Genomic DNA, 22,546 nt, shown 5'->3' with positions numbered 1-22,546 from the left:
GTCTGTTCACTATCATACTGGGTTAAGATTTTCAATGCTCAACATGAAGAATGATGGGTTGGAAAACCAAAGGATTTGGATGATACAGTTTAAAAAATATTGGAAATTTTGATTTTGAAGCATGCCCCATGTTTAAAATTCTCGCCAAAACAGGCATAAATCAGAATGTAACGTTAACATTTAGGTTATCATTAAAAAACAAGCTTTGGAAGTCATTATAAATATTATATTTGGAAATTTCAAGAACATAAACTATGTCTAGTATGATTGCTTTCAATATACTATGACACAAATAAATCTTAGTTGGCTTGTGCAAAATTTAAGATAATGCCAACCAAATCACTTACAGTAGGTTAAAATAGGTATCTTAAAGTGTAGCTCTCGGGACTAGAGCTATAGGAAGAAACAATTGCAATTAGAACTATGCTCTTTTTCATGATGACCATATTGATTTGTCTATTGTTCTTGGGATGCCATCATGTTTGTGTTTTATTTGTAATACTGCTGTAAGCTGATCTTTTCTGTAATCAAATATGTCACCTTAACTTCACTTGTCCATAGCTCTGTCATGTTGGTGTATTTTTCACCGAAAGAATGCAGAACAAGTTGTCCAAACATGGGCCAAGCAATTCCGTAGTTCCCGAAAGGAAAAGAAGATTCCATATCTATATCTTGCTAATGACATCTTACAGAATGGCAGGCGTACTGGGCCTGAATTTGTTGATAGATTTTGGAAGGTTCTTCCAGCAGCACTTATGGATGTTTTCAAAAATGGTGGTGAACATGGAAAGAATATCATCTCTCGACTGGTGCGGGCTAATTTTATCATTAATTAGTTTTATCTGTATCAGTTCTATTTATAAATATATGTGCATCGATAACATGGATCAGATCTTCATGTATTTGCTTGCCATCTGTTTTATATTATAATGTGAATGAATTTGTGGTCCTCTCTTATGATCCATTGTCATTTATGTGCAAATTCAGATAAAATGAAGCTCTTTCCATCTATCTTGAACCACGGTTGTTTAAATTAGGAAAAGAAAAGGTATAACATTTAATGTTCAAAATCTCTGGTTTCCAACTGGTCTCAGCATTCCTTCATCTCCTTCAAACATTTTGACAACCCTCCATGGCTCCGCCATGATATTATACGAAAACATGATCAACATATCCAAACCTTTTCTCTAGAGGCGTGGTCGCAACATTCTACCATGTCATGTATGACCACCACCTCTCATGTATTCAGTTTTTTAACCCAAATTCTTTTGTCCTTCTGCTATTTGTTTTTTAAGACAGACAAAAGAAATGAAATAAGACTGCTGAGATGCTGCCTCATATTTGAATACCATAGCAACAAACTTGAAAAGCAGCTAAGTGTAACACTGCAAGACACCTGAACAATCTCCATGCACGTTTTTGTAAGTCATGCATGACATGGGATGAATTTTATTCATTTAAATATGCCTTCTTGTAGAACTTTCTTTCTCACAAAGATCATAAACCACGGTACGCAGTCTCGATGCAAGGTTCCGTACTGATGCCATCCTATTATTATGTCTGTAGATGCCCGGTACGGGGGCCGCTTCAGCATACCAAGTGTCGGTATGTCCCCCATGCTATGTACCGGTACTAAGCCAATATGGTACGGTATGCCCCGTACGGTTCAGTCAAGTACGGTATGGTGTACCTTGTCACAAACTTTTACCAGCAGCTTCATCATAGTCCATCAAAGCAATTTATCCACTCAATTACTTATTAGTGTTCTGTTATATAGGAATTAAGCAACCTTGTCACTTCACTTGATCTCTGCTTCTGCTCTGGATAATCATCAATAAGATATGCAACATGTGAATCTGGTTCTTCCTTTCAACTTCATCACAGTTGTCCGAGCACTTGACTAGGTAGTAAATTGCCTTTGTAACAATGATCCATTCCCCTCCCATTCTCACCCTCCATGCCCTGCCGACATGAAAGAAAAGAAAAGAAAAAGGAAAGGAAAAGGGAAGAAAAGAAAGAAAGCTTGATGTCAGATAATGTACTCAATCAGCAACCAGGGCATCGGTTGCATGTGCCTATTCTTCCACATGATTTAAGCTGCCTATGCATTTGTGTCAAGAATCATACCTGAGGTGCATTTGCCTAGATTTAGATTAACCTTACTAATTAAATTAAGATTTTACTAAATTCTATCCTAGTGAAATCTTTGGGTATTCCTAAGAACTCCATCTGCATGTTGTTTTCACCATAAAGCCTTCGACCAAGTTCATTAATTTATTTTTTTTAACTAGTTGGAGCATTAATAACATTTAAGCATACCTTGACCATAAATTAGATTTATCACAGTAACTTGCATATGTGGTTTTCTTAAGCTTCACTAATACTTGCTCGAAAATATTTCTAGAGATAATTAGACTATGAATTTTTCAGTTTGTGATTAGACTTGTGCATCATGAAGCTTGATATATGTGAACTTGTATTGTTTGGTGCAATGATTCTTGAGCCTATCCTTGTCTCCCCTCCCCCCAACCGCCACCCTCAGAAAAAAAGGAAAAGAAAAAAAAAAGAAAAATGCTATATGTGTGACTCTCCATTGAGTTCCATTGAAGAAGTGAAGAAAGCTTCATAATCTACTATATGCGGTGGTATGATTACAAGGTCTTGAATCTGAATGGTATTTTATTGATGACTTCTGGAGTAGAATGATAAATGCCATTTTTAGAATATTGCTATAGTCTTCTAATATGAGAGATGCTCATTTATTATTGTAGGTTAATATTTGGGTAGAGAGAAGAGTTTTTGGATCTCGTGGTCAAGACCTTAAAGTCTTTATTCTTGGAAATGAACCTTCACCTGCATTGGAATTGAACAAAAATTATTCTTGTAGTTCTGCTGGAATTGTAAGAAGAGACTCTCAGACTGTAAAAGCCCCATTCATTTTCTTGATCCTAACTTTTTTAACAACAAATATCTATGACGAAATAAGGGAACTGATTGAATTAACAATTCTCTTAAATCCAGAAATTATCTGTTGGAGGCAAAGAAGAAAAGATTTTATCTGCCTTTCGTATTGTTATCAGTGAAAAACCTAAAGAGGATGTGGACATGAACAAGTGCATGAATGCTGTTCGGCATGTCTGGGAATTGGAAAAGAAAATTAAATATGCCTGCAGACGAGGTGATCTAAAAATATTTTAGCCATTATAGAAAACAGTTTCTCTTTTACAAGTTCTGCCATTCCTCGTAATCCTTCATCATATACTGCATGGCATTTCTCAACATTTCTGGTTTTGGCAGGGGACCCTCGGAAGGAGACCTTAGCAAATGAGTTACAGAAGCATGAGATCACTTTAACCAAGTGCCTTGAGAAGCTCATATCAGTTGAGGCAAACAGAGCAGCCCTTGTTTCTCAGTTAAAAGCGGCACTGGAGGAACAGGTTTGATTTTTGTAGTTTGTAATTGCTATTAACCACACTTGACTTAGATATGCATGGAGTTCTGCGTACTCACTTATCGAAGTTATTCAGGAATCTACTCTGGAGAATGTTCGCACTCAGATACAGGTTTGTAATTTGGTTTCCAAGCTTGTTCTCTCTAAACATGATGTCTTCTTTAATGTGTAAATCATCTAATGCTTGTCTTGGATCTCCAAATTGTTAGACTTAGCATCTTCTTAGGACCTCTTTCTAGTGAAACTTTAACCAAACTTAAAGGGTTCACGATCAAGTTAGGACACTGGTCCTGGTTACATATATAAGGAGACAAATCCTATTAGACCTAGGACTGTGATGGAAGGTCCAACAACAGCTATAGATACAGCGCTCTGGTATTTCTCTACATATGAAAAACAAGCATTAGGTTGACATCCATCAATCTTCTTATTGAAGTCGGAGAGTGCGAGAGAGAAGACCGGTACATCTTTGGTAGGCTGTACTTCTATTTCAGCCACTTTTCAGGAGTGTCGTGACAAGGTAGAGTTGTCAGTCATGCACTAGGTGTGATCTCTAACCCATAGGCTTATGACTTTGCATGGTTGCCCAATCAACAATCTTGTGCATATCTATATTTCCATATATATTACAGGAATACTTACACCATTGGAGCAAGCTTGGGGTACAATGCTTGCTAGGGCAATCTCATATGACAAGAAATTGTTTGTCACCCTTGTATTCTGAATTTTAGGAAACTGGCATAGTGACATCTCTTTGGGACATAGCAGAGTATCAATCTATTAAAATTCATTACAAATATCATTTTAGGTTAGTGACAACAGTCTAGTTAATGTTAGCATGAAAATTTGTGAATTAGATGACTAAATCTCCTATATGCAAGATAAAGCTCTCCTCTTGACTCACGATACAGTTTTCGGTTAACAGGGACTGACAAATACAATTACATTTGGTATACTCCGACAATCGTGATGATTTTGAGTTTTGTTCGATCTAACAAATACATTCTAAATGGCAGGTGGCCCAAGGAACGCTGGAGGAAGCTGAGGACATGCAAAGGCAGGTTCATGATGAACCAGTTGTGATGTCAGCAAAGCTGCCACCTTCAGCAGAACCTCCAAAACCAAACTCAAATTATCCTGCACTTCAACCACAGAATAAGGGTACTGCTGCAATTGCTGCTGAGGTAGCCAACAAGTTTGCTGCTTCTACTCGTTCCCTGAAGATAAAGACCTCTGTCCTCTCCGCGTTTGTTGCAGAAGAAGCGGAGAGTGCTTATCTTGTTAGATCAGCTGATTCAATTAACTCTGAACCACCAGCTAAGAAGATGAAATTGGAGAATCCCATGCCAGTTTCCAATCCCAGTGCCACTGCGACAGCCTTTATGCCTGTTCCACAAATGGCTATTTCAGCACCACATCCACCTCAAACTGTTCTAGTGCAGCAAACTCCTATACAAAACCAAACTATGTCATTCCAGCCCCAATTCAATCTCTATCAAAGTTCCACAATGCAGTACCTACAACCATCTGAAGGAGTGATGACTGGACTGCTGGACTCTTACAATGCCCTACCTCCACCACCGTCGCCTCCGCCTCAGATGATGAACCTGACAATGCCTGTGTCTTTGACACATCAGCAGCAGCAGCCTGTAGCTTTGTTCCAACAGCCGCCGCCGCCGCCGCCTATGTACCAGCCGCTGCCAATAAATCGACAGCCAACTAACCAGCCTGTGTCAATAAATCAGCAGCCAGCACAGTCCAGCATTCGAAAACCAATGGCACCTAGTTATCGGCCACTGCTGCCACCCAGAATGGCATTTTACAATCCTCAAACCCAGTAACAGGATGTTGTTTCTCTTTTTCTAGCTCACAGTTTTCACTCATTATAGCTTACAGAGTTTTTACTCATTATAGGTGAACTTATTATAGCTGGGAATTTTAAATATGGCATCTTTATACAACATTGAGCTGTGGAAAGATGAATTGTTGTTCTTGTATTAATTTGTGCTGGTATAATATTAGGTGGCATGTGTAGAATGCTAGCTGCTTTTCTGTGTCTGAATCAGAATTCAGGGTTGATGAGATTCCTGTTTTTTAGTACTGGACTGCATGGACTCCTATGAACTGATATTTAGGGCATCCCTCATATTGAAGTGTTGGTACGGAAAATGACATCGTACTAATAGAATATTGGTACTGAAAATCTTGTTGGCTGCATTTGGTTGCGGAATAAATTTTGGAAAGAATATCTCATGTATTCTTAGAGGGATACGCCTACTCCATGGAATAGAAGCTATTTGGTATTTGGTTGATGGTTGGAGGAACAGGAGAAGTAGATAAGCGAGCACAATGGATTTTGAGATGCTTTAAATTTTGTCACAAAGGATGAAACTACCTTCCCACTTTTTTATGTATATATCGAGTGGATAAGGGCAAAAGGTAATTGAAGGAGATAAATTTCTCTTATTTTGTGGTATAATTTAATCCTACATAGTTTAAGACTTGATTTCGACCCTTTCTTTTATGTTTGAAAACTAGGAGGATATCTCCCACTTATCCTTAGCCAAACAGGGCAGTTGAGAACACAATGCATGATGTGTACCAAGTTATGCCTTTTTGTTGCACAACATTAGTATTGGATAGGCTGTACATGCTAAGTATTACCATGGCACTGTGTTTACCATGATAGTATCAAGCTGGAACATCACAGGCATGCGATACAAAGTATATTTGCTTTCATGTGACAGGCCATTAAAAGATTTATTCATGTTTTAATGAGAATAGTCAATGAGGCTAGTTCGGAAAAGAAAAAATTTCCTGCTAAAATCTTGAAAGAATTACTATACAAAGGGGTGCAACTTGCTCTCGTCTCAACCTAAGAGGACCAGCCCAGCCTGTTCAATAGTTAACCTCAATATTTATCAATTTATGTTCTATTTTAAATACTTATAAGTTTAAGCATACCTTCACTGTTATTAAGTTTTAGAGTTCTCAATCCCAATTCAACATGATATTGACTAAATAGAATGTTTGACACTTTTTTTCAATCTTAAAATCCCTATATAAAAGAAGCTAACCTGATTATCTCAATATAATCCAACTTAATATAATGTACCTTCCCACTTTTTTTGTTGGGATTCGATTAGCTTTTAATCAATCCAACAACCCACCCAAGTTAAATATGACTAGTTTTTTGTAACCAAAACTATCCTAAGTGGATTTCTATCTGCAACTCTATTATAATGCAAACTTCTTTTAGCTTCTATCCATAAGCTAGCTTTTAAGTCCTATCTGTTACATTCTTCTTTCAGCAACCATATAACTTGTAAATTTCTTTCACGAAAAGCTAAATTTTTCGTTGTTTGATCTCAAAAGTATACAATTTTCATTTACAGTGACTTTCTCTATGCAGTTTTGTCTACTTTAATCTACATCAAACATTTTCTTTCATTTTAGGCAGGAAAACTTCCAAGAAAAGATATATTTCCCGAATTAATTAGCAGCAGTGCTACTGCCCTTTCCAGCTCGGGGCCTTAAATTGTAAACTTGCAAGCGTGGGTGGATTTATGGCCAAAAAGAATCTTAAATAAAAATATTACAGGTCTCCCTCCACATAATAAAGATGAACAAGCGGTATTCGCAAAACAAATAAAAATGAATAACTAATGAACATTCTATTTTTGTTTTTTAAAAACTAATCAAGATAACTATAGAACATTATTCAATTATCTGGTTATGATAGAATAAAACATTGGATTATGAACCAAAATGGGTTCAAAAACAATTATTATATTCTAAATATAAAATAGTAGCTAGATGCTTTGACCTACAAAACCGACTCAACCCCAACCCAAATTCGAACATTTTGGATTAGATAAGGGTCGCACTTGTTCTTGACCTAACTCAAATAATCCAGTAGATCTAAAATCCTTTCGGTGCACCCTACCCTGATCTGACCCAATCAGTCAATGAATCAGGTTTGGGTTCAAAATTATTATTTAAATATAAAATCAGGTTAGGTTGGGATCACTCATTTCGCGGTCTAATTCGATCCAATTGCACCCTTACTCCTAGAACATTTTGTCAGCCTGAATGGGGTTGGGCTGGGCGAGAAGTACAGTCATTAATCTAGAAGAAGCAATAGTGAAGCGGACGCCGCTCTCACTTCCGGTTCTCCCAATGACACCCCAACTTGCAAGATATGGGAAGCATAAAAGAAGTTCTAAAACGAGCTATAATATAAGTGTGATATTAATTAAATATAAAAAATATTAATCCTCCCCCATTCCCTTAGAAAGCTCTACCCAAGCCTGCAAACTCAAACTTTAGTTATAATTTGTTCGAGGCTAGACAAATATGCATCCAAAGATGTATTTAGAAAAAAAATATTACATGTCACGACCTGGGTGTAATAAAAAAAATAATATTAGACCATATTTGAACCATATTTAACTACCACCCATTTTAGGGAAAAAAATATTTTATGTCACCCATTTTATTACCTTCACGTTTCTTACGAAAACTTGTTAACCATATTTGAACCCATGGCATTAATAAATTATTTCCGAGGTATACCGGCACATAAAGTAGATACCTAAACATGCCTGCGTTGGCCCCTGGATCCAAAGGATTTTATGAAATTTGACTAACTAGGTCCGATCCTCCCCCACAAAATTTAGACCCAAAATCATTTAGGGCTCGTTTGGTTCGCGGAAAGTATTTTCCCTCCTAGGAATCTGATTCTCAGATTCCTAGGAAGAGGATACCTAGGAAAGTACTTTTGGCATGTTTGGTTAACCATGGAAAAGTGACAAATTTCCAAAGTGCTTATGTTTGGTTGACTATCCACTTTCCTAGGAAAGTTATGTATAATTCCTATTATGCCCTTAATAAAAATTAGGTCTTTAATGCCTCTTTAATGCTTCTTTAATGCTGAAGGGTCTTTTTGGGAAAAAATAAAAAAGGAGTGATTCCCACCTCATGGGAAAGTAACTTTCCCATGTTTCTCATGAGAAAGACTTTCCCATGAAATGTGGGAATCATATTCCCATGGGAATACAACTTTCCCATCTCTCTCCTTTGAAAACTCCAACCAAACAAGAGGCATTTCATTACTTTCCCGTTGACCACACTTTTTCCCCTCCTTTTCCTGCGAACCAAACGAGCCCTTAAATCCTGTGGATATTCCTTTAGGAATATCTCGAAGGAATCAGGCCGTGGATGTTCCTTTAGGATTATCTCGAAGAAATCAGACCTGTTTGCCCACTCATCTTCGCATCTTCTAAATATCCACCGAAATCCCAATCTAAATCCTACCTATGGAGACCTTTTTTTTTCCCTTCATATAGAATTTGGACTGAAATATATTAGGTTGATATAAGCCATTCTCAAATGGACTTTCCGATTCATAAGAGATTCAGCCAAAATTTTACTGGATTATCCAAACAAGATTTAGGTACGAGTTTATTCAGACCTCACTTAACCTCATAGAATCCATGCACTTGATAAATGTTACCACTCTTTTGTTCCACAAAAGATCCTCTTAAGCTCTTCGACCATTATTAAGTCGACCAAGTCTGACTCTCATATTCCACAATCATGAGAATTAACCACTTCTATCCATTCCCAGAATGTTGGTTTTGGTCATTGGGACTTGGCATTAGACAAAGATCATAAGGGTGTAGATGGGTTGGGTCGGAATCAGCTTGGACTGAAATCAGGTACATAACCCAGGCCATTATCCCCAGATTGATTCACAAATACACAATCATATACAATAATATCAAGTAAATCACTATCTCTGCTATTACAATGCCGACTTTGAGACTGAATATGTTTGGCTTTAAGGGACTGTCTCCACTAGAGTTGGGCACTGGGCCGGGCCGCCCACGGCCCGGCACGAAGCGGGCCGTGCCTGGCACGGCCCGCTAGCTACAGTACCGGGCCATGCCTGGCACGGCCCATTTAAGGGGGCCGTGCTGGGTCACGGGTTTCTGGCCCGCGGGCCTGGCCCGGCACGGCCCGCTTCGGGCCTGGGCCGGCACGGCCCGCTCTTGGCCTGCGGGCCAAGCACGGCACGGCCCGCGGGCCAGCCCGGCACGGCCCATAAGGGCCTGGGCCGGGCTGGCCCGCGGGCCTGGCCTGGTCCGGGCCTGGGCCGGGCCAGGCACGGCCCGTCTCCATAAAAATTAATGCTTCATAAATTTTTTTAATAAATTAATACATATTGAAAACTAAGGATTTATTAATATAAAGCCACCTTAATGGTGGGGGGTTTGGCATAGACCCCTACCAGTTTATTAATTTAAATCAACATGGTACATGAAGGGAGGTTTGGACCTTGGTCTGACCTCCAGAATACAATAAGAAAGGGCCGAGGTTTGGACCTTGGTCTGACCTCCAGAATACAATAAAAATGTACAATTATAAAAAATTAAGAAATCTTACTAATCATCAGTGATTCAGTGAATCAGTATTCACTCTTCAGTAGTGTTTGTATCATCATCATCAGAGGATGTTATATTATGTCCACCTTTATCTTGAAGTCTTGCCTCAGCATCCAACCAATCTTTGAAGCAGAGAAGCATCCCACCGTTTCGCCCGTCATCCTACTTCTCTTTTCGTCAAGAACACGCCGACCTGCACTAAAAGCGGATTCCGATGCTACCGTGGACATCGGCACAGCTAAAAAATCGCGTGCAATTGCAGACATTACAGGATATTGATTTCTAACACTCTTCCACCAAGATAATACATCTAGATTCTCTATTTGATTTTCATCATATGCAGACTGAAGATCATTTCGTAAATAAAATTCTAGTTCACTACTTAAAGATGAAGAAGATGAAGATAAACTTGAAGCATGTGTGTGTTTTCTCTGTGCAATGAATGAAAAAATAGATGACGAACGAGAACTACTAGAAGAAGAAATAGAGGTTTGTACGAAAAATCTAGATCCACGAATTTTTTCATCATATATAGCATAAATATCATAAAGAAGTTGTTTTACCTCATTTTTAGCAGGTTCAGGATCTTGATTCATATTTTCACAGTATGCATCAAGTAAAATTAGCACGCCATTTAATTTAACTCTAGGATCAAATACAGCAGCTAAGTTATGCATAGGACATATCTTGTCCCAATACTCATTCCATTTAGATTCCATTAGGTCAATAATAGGCATTAAAACATCATCATATCTATGTTCTGCAAATTTTTGACTAATTATATATGCTTGTTGTAAAAATGAACATGAAGTTGGATAATAAATACCAGAAAGAACATTGGTAGCATTATAAAAACTAAGCAAAAAATCTTCCAAAATTTTTCCTTTATTCCAATCAGTTTCAGTCAATGAAAAGCCTAATCCACGATCATTAATATATGCACTTAATAAGTTTTTATATGGGTATGCATCATGTATCATGCTATATGTTGAGTTCCAACGAGTAATTACATCAAGTTTAAATTTTTTAAAACGTTTACCATGATTTATACATAGTTCCTTAAATTCTTGAAGTCTTGATCTTGAAGCATGAATAAAAGAAACTGCATTTCTAATTTTTGAAATCACATCTTGAATCATGCCCATGCCAGCTTGAACAGAAAGATTTAAGATATGACATGCACATCTAATATGCAATAAATTTCCATCTAACATGGGATGCAATGAGTCTTTTAATAATGCAACAGCAGAATTATTATTAGATGCATTATCAAAAGTAATAGACATAATTTTATCATTAATATTATATGAACATGCAGTTTGATAAATGACATTTGAAATTTGTTGCCCAGAATGTGGAAAATCAAAAGCACGAAAAGCAAGAATACGTTTATTTAATTGCCAATCATTATTAATATAATGAGCAGTAATGGCAATAAAACAATTACTACCTACAGATGCTGACCAAATATCAGAAGTAAATTTTTACATTTAAAGTAGAAAGTGTTTCAATTAAACTTTGTTTCATTGCTAAAAAGTTAGTCATAGCTACTCTTCTAAATGTACGCCTACTAGTTCTTTTGTAAGCAGGTTGTAGGTTTAATTGAACATATTCTTCAAAATTAAAAGATTCACATAAACTAAAAGGTAATTCATCCATAACTATCCATTTTACAAGTGCTTTTCTTTGATTTTCATGATTATATGCAAAATTACCTACAAGTAATCCCCCTTGTATATTAAGGGTACTTTGAGTTTGAGCATGAGAATCATGCATCCTATGACTCTCTTGATGTCTTTTTAAATGCCCTGTTCCCCCACTACTACTACAACTATAAAGTTTGGCACATTTTTTACATTTAGCTTTCCAGACTCCATCAACTATAACTTTATCAAATTCATTCCATACAGCACTAGTCCTCTTACGAGAAGAGGTTTGATCTCCACTCGGTTCACTAGTTCTAGAGGAACTAGGAACATGGGGTTGGGGATTAGTTTCTTCTCCCTCAGAAACAGGAGGAATGCCAAACTGACTTTCCTCAAAAGATGACATATCTAAATTGATGAATTCAAAAAATAAAAACTAACCACAAGGAGGAATTGAGTAGAGGGTCGGAGGGCAGAGGCAGAGCCGAGATTCTGAGCTTCCTCTTGTGCTCTCAACAGGAGTGACCTTCTCTTCTCAACAGGAACCTCCTCTTGTGTAGCACTTGAACACTTGCTAAATGCAAACTAAAAATTAAATTGCTAGAAGAGCACTTTAGAAGAGAGAAATAATAGTAGTAGAGAAGGAGAGAATAGTTGGTTTGGTGTGGTGAGAATGAGGGAGGAAAGGGCTATTTATAGAAGCCCAAAAAAATTTTTTCCCAAAATACCCCTCAATTTAGCCGTTTTTGGACTGTTGGGAGGGGCAAAATTGGAATTTTCCCAAAATAGCCATTGAAAACGACTATTTTTCTCCCCCCTCTCCAGACGGGCCGTGCCTGGCACGGCCCGTTTGGAACCGTTGCGGGCCGTGCGGGCCGGGCCGGGCTACTGTTCCGTGCTGAACGGGCCGGGCCAGGCACGGCCCGTTTAGACCTCGGGCCCGGTGGGCCTGGGCCGGGCCGGCCCGGCACGGCCCGATGCCCAACTCTAAGTCTCCACTCCACACGACTAATTCTTTTACTACTGCTATATCTGCAGTTTATAAGAATTGGATTGTACCACTTTCTTTTCTTTCTTAAGCGCTCGTTTGGTTCGCGGGGAAAGAAGGGGGGAAAGTGTGGTCAACGGAAAAGTAATGAGATACTTCTTATTTGGTTAGAGTTTTCAAAAGAGAGAGATAAGAAAGTTGTATTCCCATGGGAATATGATTCCCACATTTTATGGAAAAGTATTTCCCATAAGAAACATGGAAAAGTAACCGGAAATCACTCCATCTTTATTTTTTTCCAAAATGACCCTTCAGCATTAAAAAGGCATTAAAGACCTAATTTTTATTAAGGATATAATAGAAATTACAAATAACTTTTTCAGGAAACTGAATGGTCAACCAAACATAAGCACTCTAAAAATCTATCACTTTTCCATGTTTAACCAAACATGTCAAAAGTAAATTCCCAGACATTCTCTTTCTAGGAATCTTCTTTGCAGAAATTATATTCTTAGCAGGAAAAATACTTTCCGCGAACCAAACGAGGCCTAAGAGAGTCACAAATGCATTGCAATCAATCACAGCAATTAACACTTTGTTCTTAGCCGTCCATGGAAGACCACATTTAGTTGCATGTTCCCAAGACTAGCATCACGCAAGTACGAAAGAGGGCCACAGAAGAGTTGGGCGTTGGGCCACCTAAATTAGGCTAATCCCCATCCTGGAAGAGCTGCTGCTGCTGCATGTGAACATTGAAATCACACAACAAACAATCACTTGAAGCTTCAATATATATCTCCTTTGATCTTGATGGAGGCATGTCAGTTCATTTTATGCACCAACTTTGGTCCACCTGTAATTGAATTGCGGGCTACTCTCATATTTGTGGATCAGATACAGCAAGGGAAAAGTAGAGACTTTCACTAGGTTCGATATTTTTCAGGCATTAATCAATAGTTTTTTGGTTGGAGGGGAATTCAAATATGATTACGATTGAACTAGTAATGGCTGCTCCGGTGCATGATATGCTACGTTAAAACCGATTTAAGCACTTGTTTATAAAATTCAGTGGGATTGGATAGAATTTTCTGCAGGAATCAGATCGATTGGCCTTAAAGATCCATCTTAAGAAAGAAAAAAAAAAAGATATTTTACATAGAATCTGGGCTAAAATGGTAGCTATTAATATGAATTCTACCTAAAGAGGCTGCCCTCCTACTGAATTTTCTAAATGCATGCATCATGCAGCCACAACGACTTGCGTTTATAGACCACGTCATCAAGCTTGCATCTTGGTACACCGTTACATGAACGGGCAGTTGTAATTGATGGCATGCAGGAATATCTGGTGTAATGCAGTGCGGGGAATAATTTCTCGAGTTACTAAGAGGTTTATCTTTCTGATCATTATGTACTATGCAATGGTCTGTGATTGAGAGCAGGACCTCCCTAACTCGGTTGCAAACCAGAAGGGATGCCTTCCTCTGATAACGTTTGTGCGGTTGACCTACGCAATCTTTTTTCTGAATATTTTGTAACCATGAAGAGATTTCCCGGCTAGGTGTCATTGTCCTTTCTAGAATAAACACCACCTGGCAGCTTAATCATGGTCCGGATAGTTGCACTCGTGAAGTACAGGAGACCACATTTACGTTGAAAACGCCGCAACCTTGGAAAGTGCCAAACCAAACTTTTAACGTTGACAAAGGCAATGACAGCACAATTTATGAAGCAAAAATAAAATTGTGCATAGAAGAAGGCAAGGCATGATCAAAATAGTAATAATAATAATAATAATTACATGTTTTAAAGTTTTGGATCAGGCAGCAAGAATACATTAAATTACAGATATGTAGAATATTGCCAAAGAGTTTCCCCTAAAAAAATTCTAGAATTGGAAGTATGGGCAATTAATCTACGAATAAATGCGATAATATCAATTATAATGCATTTCTCATGACAGGTTGGCACCTTAAAATTTACTATAAAGCTTCAAAATATAAATGTAAATTAGTAAAATGAATTTAAGGAATCTGAATTTTTTTCTTGAAAAGGAATCTGAAATTTGAAGAATAAATAACAAAGAAAAATTTGCTTGCGAATATGAGCAAGATATCTCATCTCAAACACACTGTTTCCTCTCAAAGCCAAAAAAGATTCAAAAAGATAAAAAAAATATATTCAGCAACTATGACTGCCAATTCCCCTTAACCTTATCACCATTCCAAAGTAGAAAACAAATTCAAAAAAAAATTAATGAAATATGTTCTGCAATTATGACTACCCATTTTCCTCAACCTCATCTAGAAAACAAAGAACTCTAGCCTCATGTACACTGCTCACGGTGAAGGACATAGGAAGAAGAAACCAAGTAAATTAACAAAACATGGCAAAAATATTTCTCCACAAGAAATTCTTTTACCGACAGATTGATCATCTGAAGGACCTCTATAACCCTTAAACCCTGACCCATGAACTGAAAGTACTAAAGCAAGAACAGCAAATTCTAAGGTCCTAATCCTTCAATCTTACTCTCCAAACATGAACCATTCTCACCATACTGATCGGCATCCGGTGCAGCGGGTTCCATGCACTCCTTTCCACGCACAGGCTCAGGCATTGAAGAAGATAGCATCATCATAGATGGCATTTCAAACCTTGGCTGCACTCTCGGCACATCCACCTCCCTTGCTCTAATCACGTCCTTGATCTTCTGCAATCTGGCGTCGATGATGTTTGGACTCGTAGCCTTCCCCCTGGTGCAATCGTCTCTTTCTGGAAGACATGACGGCGGTGGTGATGATAACATGGAGGATTGCAGCGATGCTAATGGTTGGCATTCTTCATCAGACTCTCTCACTCTTTTCGTCTCCTTCTCTTTTCCGGCTGCCTCCTAGCATTTCGGCCATGACATGAACAAGGGGGAGTCTTCATCCAATTCGACGAGGTGCAGCGTGAGCCGGCCGTTCTCTCGGCAAGCGCGGAAGTACTCATGGTGCCTGACTCTGACCTCTTTGAGAACGAGGCTTCCATCTTCCTTGTAGGTGCGCTTGAGGATCCACGGCATGTGGCAGGACAAGTTCGCGGTCCTCGCGAGCAACGGGATGGGGGGCGGGAGCCGGCGAAGGCAGTGGCTCCGCCTCCCGTACGTGGCCCAGCATGCATCCCTCTCATCCTCTTCTTCGTCTTCGACCTCACCCTCCTCTCCTTCCTCCTCCTCCTCCTCCTCCTCCACCACCACCACCACCTTATCTTCAGGTTTCTCGCTGCTCGACGCGTCTGATGAAGACGAAGGGGATGAGGAGGGGGATGTAGAGGCTACGAAGTTCCTTTTGACGCAATTCGGCGGTCGCGAGTTGTCGAGGCTTCCGACGGCGATCGTCTTGAGGCCCAGAGGCTCGGCGGGGGATAGCATGGTGAAGGAGTTGGTGTCTCTCTTCTTCCTAAAGAGGAAAGATGAGAGCATTGGAGAGAGAGACAGAGAGAGAGAGAGGATGGTGAGAAAGAAAGGACTTGGTTAGATACTTAGATGGGGGGGAGGGGGCTGGAAATTATAAGAGTGGGGGCTTGAAGGGTGGTTTCGGGGGGAAGAAAGGGAGGCGAGGAGACATGGGGAAGGGCAATGGCAGTGCCAGCTAGCGAGAGAAGGCTTTCCTCTAAAAGGCCCCGCAGAATCCGAAGTCAAATTTGGTGCGGTAATTGAGGGAGGCGCAGGCGGCGAATGGGATAACTGGGGCTGGAAAAATAATAAAAGGAAGGAAGGTTGACGGGGGTCCGTGGGAAGTGGTCAAGTCACAGCCGTTTAATTAATGTTTAATGGCTGTGATCGGAGACACCTGTGAGGGAGGAGCAACCCCCCTGAGACGCGTTCGCTTCTGGAAAAAGGCCTGGTTTATTGGGCACGGCATGAAAAACCCCGGGCACGGAAAAGTAGCTCAAAAGTTTTAAATTTATATAGATTTCTTATTACAGTGGTCATTACCGCGGAAAGTGCAAACAAGGCTCCTGCTTTCAATGAAAGTGCTATATTTCTGCCCATCTATCTACAATAGTAGGGGAGCATTTGATATGGAGTGATCGTCCCAGGATCAAGGATGATATGAGTGGAGGTGATGAGATCACCGCATTTGGTTGTACCACAATGATCTTTTGTGGCGGTGATCTTAAATCACCTCCACTCCTCAAATTACCTCCAAACTCGGTAATGGAATATCCGTTCTTGAGGTCGGGAATCCAAGATCACCCCAGAGCAGTGATCTTGGGTTGAAAGTTAAAGACAAAAATATCCCTCAAGTTAGCAGCAAAATTGATATATCAGTATACCATCAATATATTATGTCAATGTTATATATATATATATAAAATATTATGTTGATATTATATATTATATTAATGATATAAATTATATTATAATATATTACTAATCATATTATTATGCTATTATTATTGAAGGAAAATTTTAAATTATAGTAGAAATATATTATTATATTTTATATTTATATAATAAAAATATTTAATATATTACTATATTACTCCTATTTACCTAATTTTTTAATCAAAATAATTATTAGTATTAAAAAAATCTATTATAAGTATAAATAAAAATATTAATTATATAATGAAAAATAACATATTTTTATAAGATTAATAATTTATAGGAGTAATAAATATATTTTTATAGAATATATTAATAATTAATATATTGATAAATATATTAATATTTTATTATAATATATTTTATATGATTAATAAATATATGATAAGAGCTACTAAAAGTAGAATATGTGACAAAATTAGGAAGCTATTATAGAAATTAGCATATTGACTTATATTTTTAATTCATGAGAATTAAAAACACATAAAAAATTCATCTAAGATATATCAGGGGTATTTGTGGTATTATGTGGTCAATTATTTTGGATCCTCGTACCATACCAAACAAGTTACTTATGGATACCCGGGGATTTTTAATCACTGGACCATGGCCTACCAAACATATTGATCTTAGATCACTGGGGATCAAATCACCCCAGTATTCGGATCACCGGAAATCTTAGATCACCGTGGTGATCCTGTTGGGGTTACCAAACGCCCCTTAAATGTTAATGGGGAGTGTATCCAAATTCATAAGGGAAAAAATAACAAAAAAATATGCCCTTGGTATGGAAAGGATTTGGAGGATCTAGCCAGGGAAATATAAGTTGCACAATAGAGATGGTGATTTGATCAAGGTGACCGGAAAAGTAATTATAAATTGCAAAGTGCAACTCATGAATTTGTAGCCAAATATATTGGAGCAGGTGATTATGGAGTTGCTAAGTCAACAATTATAGATCTGAAGAACTTTTTATGTGCACCAAATAGTTGCACTCGAGTTTTTTTTTTTTTTCTGACTAAAAGAGGCTTGCATCAGGCTTTGCTAGTAATTTAGCTTGATTGAGTTTATGCTAAAAACTGTTTTCAACCCAGCTTGATCAAATCCAAGCTCCATAGATTCACTAGCCCATTCGAACCAACCTATTTTCCTTTAATTTTTTTTAAAATTAATAATATAAGTGATGCAGGGCAAAAGTGCTAAGTCTTATGCCAAGACGGAAGGGGCAGCATCAAAGCAACCCTTAGGGAGACTAAATTGATGGCCAAGCATGACTATGCATGGTACTTGACTCACAAGTACCGGAAGAACTCAAACTTTTTATGCTATGTTTACTTTGAAGGAATTAAAAGGAATATGAATGAAAATTAGAAATGGAATAGGAATCACAATTTCACATATGTGGATCCTAGTTCTGTCTCTCTTTTTTCTCTATTGAGATGGCTAGAATTAACCAGTCCTGGTATGTATGTATAAATACATATCCACTAGAATCTTCAATCAAAATATGACAAAGCTGGTTGGGAATAAAAGAAAATTGAGTTAGCTAGTCTGCAGTACTGTAAGCCTCTTTATAAACATGCTTTGCTTCAAAAGCAACCAAGGATGGGGTAAAGCTCCAAATATCTCATAGCAAATGGTGAGCGCCATATAAAATTATTATATTCTATCAGTACATTATGGTCTCTATAGAATATTATATTTTATATAGCAATGATTTTTAAAATTATTGCAATATGTATATAATGTTCTAGCAATCAAAATTATTACTAAAATTATTGTAATGTATATATAATATGATTGGAACTGGAGTGACAATAGAAATCAAGAGAGAGAGATGGGAGGCGCATGATGTGGATTTTTTTTCGAAAAAAAAATCTTCTCTCCCCCTCGTATTTTCTCTCTCCTTCTCCATTACTTATGTAGATAAATGTCCTCAAATCATCCTAGGGCTCGTTTGGTTTGCGGAAAAAGAATGGAAGAAAGTATGGTCAACGGAAAAGTAATGAGATGCCTCTTGTTTAGTTGAAGTTTTCAAAGGAGAGAGATGAAAAAGTTATATTCTCATAAAAATATGATTTTCATGTTTCATGAAAAAGTCTTTTACATAAGAAACATGTAAAAGTTACTTTTTCATGAGCTGCGAATCACTCTATTTTTATTTTTTTCCAAAAAAATCCTTCAGGCATTAAAAATCTAATTTTTATTAAGGATATAATAGAAATTATACATAATTTTTACATAAAAGTGAATAGTCAATTAAACATAAGTACTCTAAAAATCTGTTATTTTTTAATTGTCAACTAAATATACCAAAAGTATCTTTTTAGATTTTTTTTTTAAAATTTTGCTCTGCATAAATTATATTTTTAGAAAGAAAAATGCTTTCCTAAACGAGCCTAATGTTTGACAACCAGTATTCTGCGCTATCTTGTGCTAAGTACCATCCGGCCGTCAACGAGCATCCTGGGCCAACACGTGTGACATGAATCGACAAAACTAAATCCTATATGATAGTTTTGAGAACACGGCGGTCCGTCTCGCTTTGCGCACGAACAGATATAAATAATAATATTAAGAAGGAAAAAAAACACATTTAGGGTTTCTTTCCTTGAATGGAGTTCTATCTTCAGGTAATCTTTCCGCTTTCCTAGTGATCTCCTTCGAATTCTGGAAATTCAATCGATGTGGTCCGCAATATCCGAAGGAACCAATCGATTTCTCCTTTATGTATCGTTCTTTTATTTGGTTTTGGGAGAAATTTCGTTCGATATTTCCGTCTATTTAGGATTATTTGTATGCTGGGGCCGGATTTTTCGAATGGTCTCGTTTTTGGTTGCTTTGGGTGCCGAAAGATTAGATTTTTTTTCCCGGTTAAAATTTGCACCATTTTCGCCCCTCTAGTGTTGATTCTTAAATTTACATTTGCTTGATATCATAATGCGACGATTCTACTGATTCTATATTCTGCGGAATTGTTGGAGCTGATCAACTCAAAATTTTGGAGAAATTGGATATATTTTGGTCTATGTCGTATCCAAAATTAGATTTTTGAGGCATGTCCTTTGATGAACTAAAAAGGGATTTGTTCATGTATAATTAACTAGAAATTGTTCAGATTACATCTTGTGCGTAACTAATTTATTTGTGTTTATGATGACCATGCCTTGTTATCGCCTTTCCTTCAGAAACACTTTAAAATACTGATTTAAAACTTTTGTCATTGTAAATGTTAATGTTTTCATATGCCTACCAGATTTGATGTTCGTATTACTATCAGTATTCAAAAGCAAGGACTAGATTGAAGGGTTGGCACAAAACTTGAATCCCTCTTGTCTCCTTTGCTCCTCTGATGGGATCATTATTGAGCTTGCCAATTAGCAAAACTCAGGATGGGGAGCTTTCTGAGTTATCTCAAAATGATGCCTGCAAGAGGCAGAAAATGTTATCAAGTTACTATGATGGGAACCCAGGACTGATCCCCAGACTCCCAGATGAGATTTCGCTGCAGATCCTGGCAAGATTGCCTAGAATTTACTACTTGAACATGAAGCTGGTTTGCCGGAGTTGGAAGGCTGCTATCACCAGTCGTGAAGTTTATCATCTGAGAAGAGAACTTGGGACGACTGAAGAGTGGCTGTACATACTGACAAAAGTTGAAGAGAATAAGCTTTTGTGGCATGCCTTAGACCCTTTGTCGAGAAAATGGCAGAGGTTGCCACAAATGCCTTATGTTCTTAATGAGGGAGAGCCTAAGAGGGTGTTGTCTGGGTTTCGGATATGGAATGTGGTTGGTTCCAGCATCAAGATTGCTGATTTTATAAGAGGCTGGCTCTGGCGGAGGGATGCCTTGGATCAAATGCCTTTTTGTGGTTGTGCTGTTGGATCTGTTGATGGCTGCCTCTATGTGTTAGGGGGTTTTTCTAGAGCTTCAGCCATGAAGTCTGTTTGGAAATATGACCCTTGCATCAATTTGTGGCAGGAAGTGAGTTCCATGACCACTTCTAGGGCCTTTTGCAAGACAGCCCTGTTAAACAATAAATTATATGCTGTCGGTGGCGTAAATAGGGGTAGAAATGGCTTAACTCCTCTACGATCTGCTGAAGTATTTGATCCCCAAACTGGCATGTGGACACAGTTGCCGAGCATGCCTTTTTCCAAAGCCCAGGTGATACCTACTGCTTTCTTAGCTGATATATTGAAGCCTATTGCCACTGGGATGGCTTCATATAGGGGAAGGTTATGTGTTCCTCAGAGTTTATACTCATGGCCGTTCTTCTTTGATGTTGGAGGTGAGATCTATGACCCTGAGAATGATTCATGGGTGGAAATGCCTGCTGGTATGGGAGACGGTTGGCCTGCAAGGCAGGCAGGGACAAAGTTGAGTGTAGTAGTTAACGGGGAGCTATATGCCTTGGATCCTTCTAGCTCTTTGGATAGTGGTGATATAAAGAGATATGACCACCAGGAGGATGTTTGGAAAGTTGTCATACGAAGGGTCCCTGTTCATGATTTCACTGATTCTGAGTCCCCATACTTGCTTGCTGGTTTTCTTGGGAAGCTCCATGTTATTACAAAAGATGATGAGAATCATGTTGCAATATTGCAGGCTGATTTGCAGAAACATAAGCAATCTTCCCCTTCAACTTCTTCAGCTCCTCCAGCCGACTTCAGACCTGAGGATCCTGTTTCTGTAGTGGATGAAGTAACAGACATCTGGAAGATAATTGCTTCTAAGAATTTTGGGGCAGCAGAACTTGTTAGCGGGCAGGTCCTTGGTGTTTGACAACTTCAGGAGTTATGCCATCCAGTTCCATCTTATAGATGCTTCTTTACTTGAGGAGTAGGCAACTGAAAGTCCATTAGGTGGTGGTGAAAAGCCATTTCTTCCAAGACTTTGATCTGCATAGAATGTTTCATGTACAGGGATAGCATTTCTAATATGAATAGCAAGGGCTCGTTAGAAGGTTGGACCTCCTGGAAATCTTATAGCTGTATCACTGAGAAATGCAGCTACATGAAGTTTTAAACCTTGCTCACCTATTGCGGAAGTCCTGATAATGCTGGCTGTTTCATAGTTGTAGTGCATGGTGGCATGTGCTCTTAATCTGCCTTAGACACCTTGGTGTTGTCCAAGTTGGTTCATCAGGTTTAGATTTAATACAATGAAACCACTTGTTCTTCAATTACAGGGGAATACAATTAGTTATCTTCAGCATTAGTTACTCTGTCGTTATACTGTGTATATATGCAATCATTTTCCTGCAAGAATTACCAAACTTGAGAAGAGATTGTATATTTTCTGCACAGTTTGGCTTCCTGCTATAGTGCTCTTCTTTAATGCAGTTACTCTTGATATCATCTTTTGAAACTTGTATAAATGTGTCCGACATACACATTCTTCGAGCATCACTGCATGTTAAAAATTTTATATTGATTCATCTAACATATTAAAACATGTATCCAACTTTTGTTACACAGAATGTTTCGAATATGACCTCTGGAACCATGTCAATTTTTTTGAGAAATAAATTCTTAGCACCCATGACTAGAAAATGATATATCAAGATCAAAATATATGCGTGCTGAAGTTGTAGCACAGGCCCTTCTAGGGCTAACCGTGAGCTGGTCATAGTGTTC

The 22,546-nt window shown here is 38.2% G+C and overlaps 2 protein-coding genes across 2 annotated transcripts; both read left to right on the top strand.

The window, feature by feature from the left end:
* Positions 1-2,927: 2,927 nt before the first annotated feature.
* On the top strand, positions 2,928-5,413 carry LOC103723550 (formin-like protein 13). The gene is made up of 4 exons (XM_026800141.2): positions 2,928-3,178; positions 3,298-3,437; positions 3,528-3,563; positions 4,468-5,413. The coding sequence occupies exons 1-4, from the start codon at positions 3,106-3,108 to the stop codon at positions 5,290-5,292; spliced, it is 1,074 nt and encodes a 357-aa protein (XP_026655942.2). The 5' UTR covers positions 2,928-3,105; the 3' UTR covers positions 5,293-5,413.
* A 14,017-nt stretch (positions 5,414-19,430) lies between these two features.
* Positions 19,431-22,262, top strand: LOC120105101 (F-box/kelch-repeat protein At1g22040-like). Its single transcript, XM_039117226.1, has 2 exons — positions 19,431-19,539; positions 20,163-22,262. The coding sequence occupies exon 2, from the start codon at positions 20,259-20,261 to the stop codon at positions 21,690-21,692; it is 1,434 nt and encodes a 477-aa protein (XP_038973154.1). The 5' UTR covers positions 19,431-19,539; positions 20,163-20,258; the 3' UTR covers positions 21,693-22,262.
* Positions 22,263-22,546: the final 284 nt, after the last annotated feature.

Source organism: Phoenix dactylifera, unplaced genomic scaffold, assembly GCF_009389715.1.
Source record: "Phoenix dactylifera cultivar Barhee BC4 unplaced genomic scaffold, palm_55x_up_171113_PBpolish2nd_filt_p 000190F, whole genome shotgun sequence".
NCBI classification, from domain to species: Eukaryota; Viridiplantae; Streptophyta; class Magnoliopsida; order Arecales; family Arecaceae; genus Phoenix; species Phoenix dactylifera.
Note: the sequence above shows the minus strand (reverse complement) of the source record. Positions and strands in the feature narration are given on the sequence as shown.

Coding starts and splice junctions, on each gene's coding strand:
- LOC103723550 (XM_026800141.2), top strand. CDS start 3,106: ATGAACAAGTGCATGAATGCTGTTCGGCATGTCTGGGAATTGGAAAAG. Junction 3,179..3,297: donor TAAATATGCCTGCAGACGAG/GTGATCTAAAAA, acceptor TGGTTTTGGCAG/GGGACCCTCGGAAGGAGACC. Junction 3,438..3,527: donor AAGCGGCACTGGAGGAACAG/GTTTGATTTTTG, acceptor GAAGTTATTCAG/GAATCTACTCTGGAGAATGT.
- LOC120105101 (XM_039117226.1), top strand. CDS start 20,259: ATGGGATCATTATTGAGCTTGCCAATTAGCAAAACTCAGGATGGGGAG.